Source organism: Thamnophis sirtalis, unplaced genomic scaffold (assembly GCF_051295495.1).
Source record: "Thamnophis sirtalis isolate CommonGarterSnake01/CBP01778 unplaced genomic scaffold, rThaSir2_p1.2 scaffold_4, whole genome shotgun sequence".
NCBI classification, from domain to species: Eukaryota; Metazoa; Chordata; class Lepidosauria; order Squamata; family Natricidae; genus Thamnophis; species Thamnophis sirtalis.
In genome coordinates, this window is record NW_028261384.1 from 110,342,833 (window position 1) to 110,345,644 (window position 2,812).

The 2,812-nt window shown below is 31.8% G+C and overlaps 1 protein-coding gene across 1 annotated transcript; it reads right to left on the minus strand.

Moving 5' to 3' along the window:
- Positions 1-883: 883 nt before the first annotated feature.
- On the minus strand, positions 884-1,858 carry LOC148046162 (olfactory receptor 14I1-like). The gene has a single exon (XM_087714559.1). The coding sequence runs from the start codon at positions 1,856-1,858 to the stop codon at positions 884-886; it is 975 nt and encodes a 324-aa protein (XP_087570685.1).
- Between the last annotated feature and the right edge of the window lie 954 nt (positions 1,859-2,812).

Below are 2,812 nucleotides of genomic sequence, written 5' to 3' on the forward strand. Positions count from 1 at the left end.
ACCACAAAGAAATAAATAGAAGACCATACCATTTTCAAATATATTTCAGCTGTGCATAGTCTATCTTGTCAAAATCTTTTTATAGTAAGTTAATATACTTCACTTAATCCTCCAGGGAAAGATTAAAGGCAAAGAAGGTCCAGGCAAAAGAAGAACATCATGGCTTCAAAATCTGATTGGAGATTTATTTGGACAAAACTCAGCAGCACTTTTTCATGTGACAGATGATAAAAACAGGACCGCCAACCTGATTGCCAATGTCTGATGATGGATATGCTATAAGAAGAAGAAGAAGTAGGCTAATGTGTCTACAAGTGAGGAAATTAATGTTATTCTCTATATCTTATTTTTCTCTCTCCATGACATACTAAAAGAGGGGAAGATGCACAATGCATTTTTTGTTTTGTTTTTCAAAAATAAAGCCATGAAAGATTTGAAAGAGCAAGCTCAATGTTCTTATTTCTTATATCATATATTTTAATTATGTAGTCAACATTAGATGGAGCATTAGAGGGAGTTGTCATGTAAGGAAAACAAATATTAAACAAAAATATGACAAAGTCAGTGAGGTCAGAACTGAAGGTAAGGATGAGTTGTTCAGAAACTATGTCATACATACATACATATATACATACCTACATACATGAATTGATATACTTATATTGTATGCACAATGTACTTTATACATTTACACATTTCATTTTATTTCACTTTATACCTCTTGTCTTCAAATTACTTCTGAAACTTAAAACATAACCTCCACCTGTTTAGTTGAAATCTCTTCAGGAAATGGCTACCATTTAACATCATCATCTGCCTAATCATAATATTTCACCTTAAGGAAATATAAATATTGAGAATCTTAGTCTTATTTCCTATGTTTCTATTTTCTCTTTCCTATTGATATAGATGATGAGATAGCTATGCAGTTCCAGGTCTTTTCAAAAACAAATGAGCAGAAATTTTTTGAAAGAGCAGCTTTGAGTTCTTTGTTTCTCATGCTATAGATCAATGGATTCAGCATGGGTGGAATAACGGAATACAATATTGTGATTATAAAATCAAGAACTGATGCTCTGTTAGAAATGGGCCTTAGGTAAGCAAATGTAGCAGTAAATAAAAATATGGAAAAGATGGTGAGGTGTGGTAAACAAGTAGAGAAGGCCTTTTTTCTTCCCTGAATGGAAGGAATTTTTAAAACAGCAGTGAAAATCTGCACATAGGTAATGACAATAAATACAAAACAACCAAATTCTAATGTAATGCTGAAGAATACAACTCCAAGTTTAGTTATGTTTGATCCAGAGCATGTAATCTTAAGTAAATGTGGGATTTCACAATAAAACTGATGGATAATATTAGAGCAAAAGTGAATAATAAAAGTTTCAACAGTGTTCATTATAGAATTGAGAAAGCTGGCGATCCACGCACAACTAATCATTTTGGTGCAGGCTGTCCTGTTCATTATTATTTCATATTGCAAAGGATTGCAGATGGCAACATATCGATTATAGGCCATGAGAGTCAGGACAGCAATGTCAGAACCGGCAAAAAAAACAAACATGAGGACTTGAGTAACACATCCTGAGTAACAAATGTGCCTTATATTTGTAAGTGAATTAAAAATGGCTTTGGGAATAATGACTGAAACTAAACCAATGTCTTGTATGGCTAAATTCATCAGGAAGAAGTACATGGGGACATGAAGGCGATGATCAAAAACAACTGCAATGATGATTAGAAGATTCCCTGTTAATGTCATCAAATAGAGGATCAGTAATAAAGCTGCATATATAATCTGTAGCTCCCAAATCTTTGAGAATTCCAAAAGAAGAAACTCAGATGTGTGATTATGCATTTTTAATTGTGAGCATGTTCTTCCTAAAAAAAAGGGAAAAGCAATTACATATGCATTTGGGGAAAAAATATATGAATAAGAACTATTCAATGTTCAATAAATATCCATTACATTTATTGGGGAATGAGAAATGAAACAGACAAATCCTTTTTATTAAGTTTGTTTGCTTTCAATATTCTGGTTTCCAAAATTGGGTTTTAAATCATTATTCCTTGTATTGTATCAATATTATAATATAGATGTCAGCAGTTTCTATTCCTGAATCAATGCTGGGAAACTTTCTCTCTCCATAATTTGAATAGGTCTTTTCAATTTCTGTTACCAGAAATTCTGTTAATGTCAGTATGGTTTATAATAAAACTTTTTTTTTAAAAAAAAATAGAGGTTCAAATAATGAAATGCATAAAAATGGAAATTGGAGAAATCATTCTTCTAGAGAATAATTAGGTTGGAATTTCCTAAGGTTTGAACTTTGTGGAATTCAGCCATATTGAGATAGTTGCACCCTTTTGTTCTGTGATATTGCGATTTAAAATGGCTTTACCAACCATTTTGGTTTTAGTATTTAGCTACATAAAATCCATTTCTCATTGAAATGCTGATGAAAATATTGCTCCCTCCTTTAGGAAAAAAATCAACAATATTTATTTTAACTGTACTTAATATTATAACAGAATAGGCAAGAAAACCAACGTTAATATTTCCAGAGTGGCAGAGAAGTAACTAAAGGTAACTTACCATCTTTATTCATGAAATCATTGCTAAGGGTGTATGCTATAGAACTATAAATGGCATATCATATAATATCTCTAGCTTTTCCTCCAAATATAATAAGAGTTAGACTTTATTGGAAATCTAATGGAGACTCAGTGGACCAGAGATTTCATAAGCTCTGTGGGATGTTTCCCAGGGATCTGTATTATTTTAAGTGAAGAATTCTATACGGGAAAAATA

What these genes read in the sequence shown, in the direction of transcription:
- LOC148046162 (XM_087714559.1), bottom strand. Translation starts at nt 1,858, where the DNA reads ATGCATAATCACACATCTGAGTTTCTTCTTTTGGAATTCTCAAAGATT.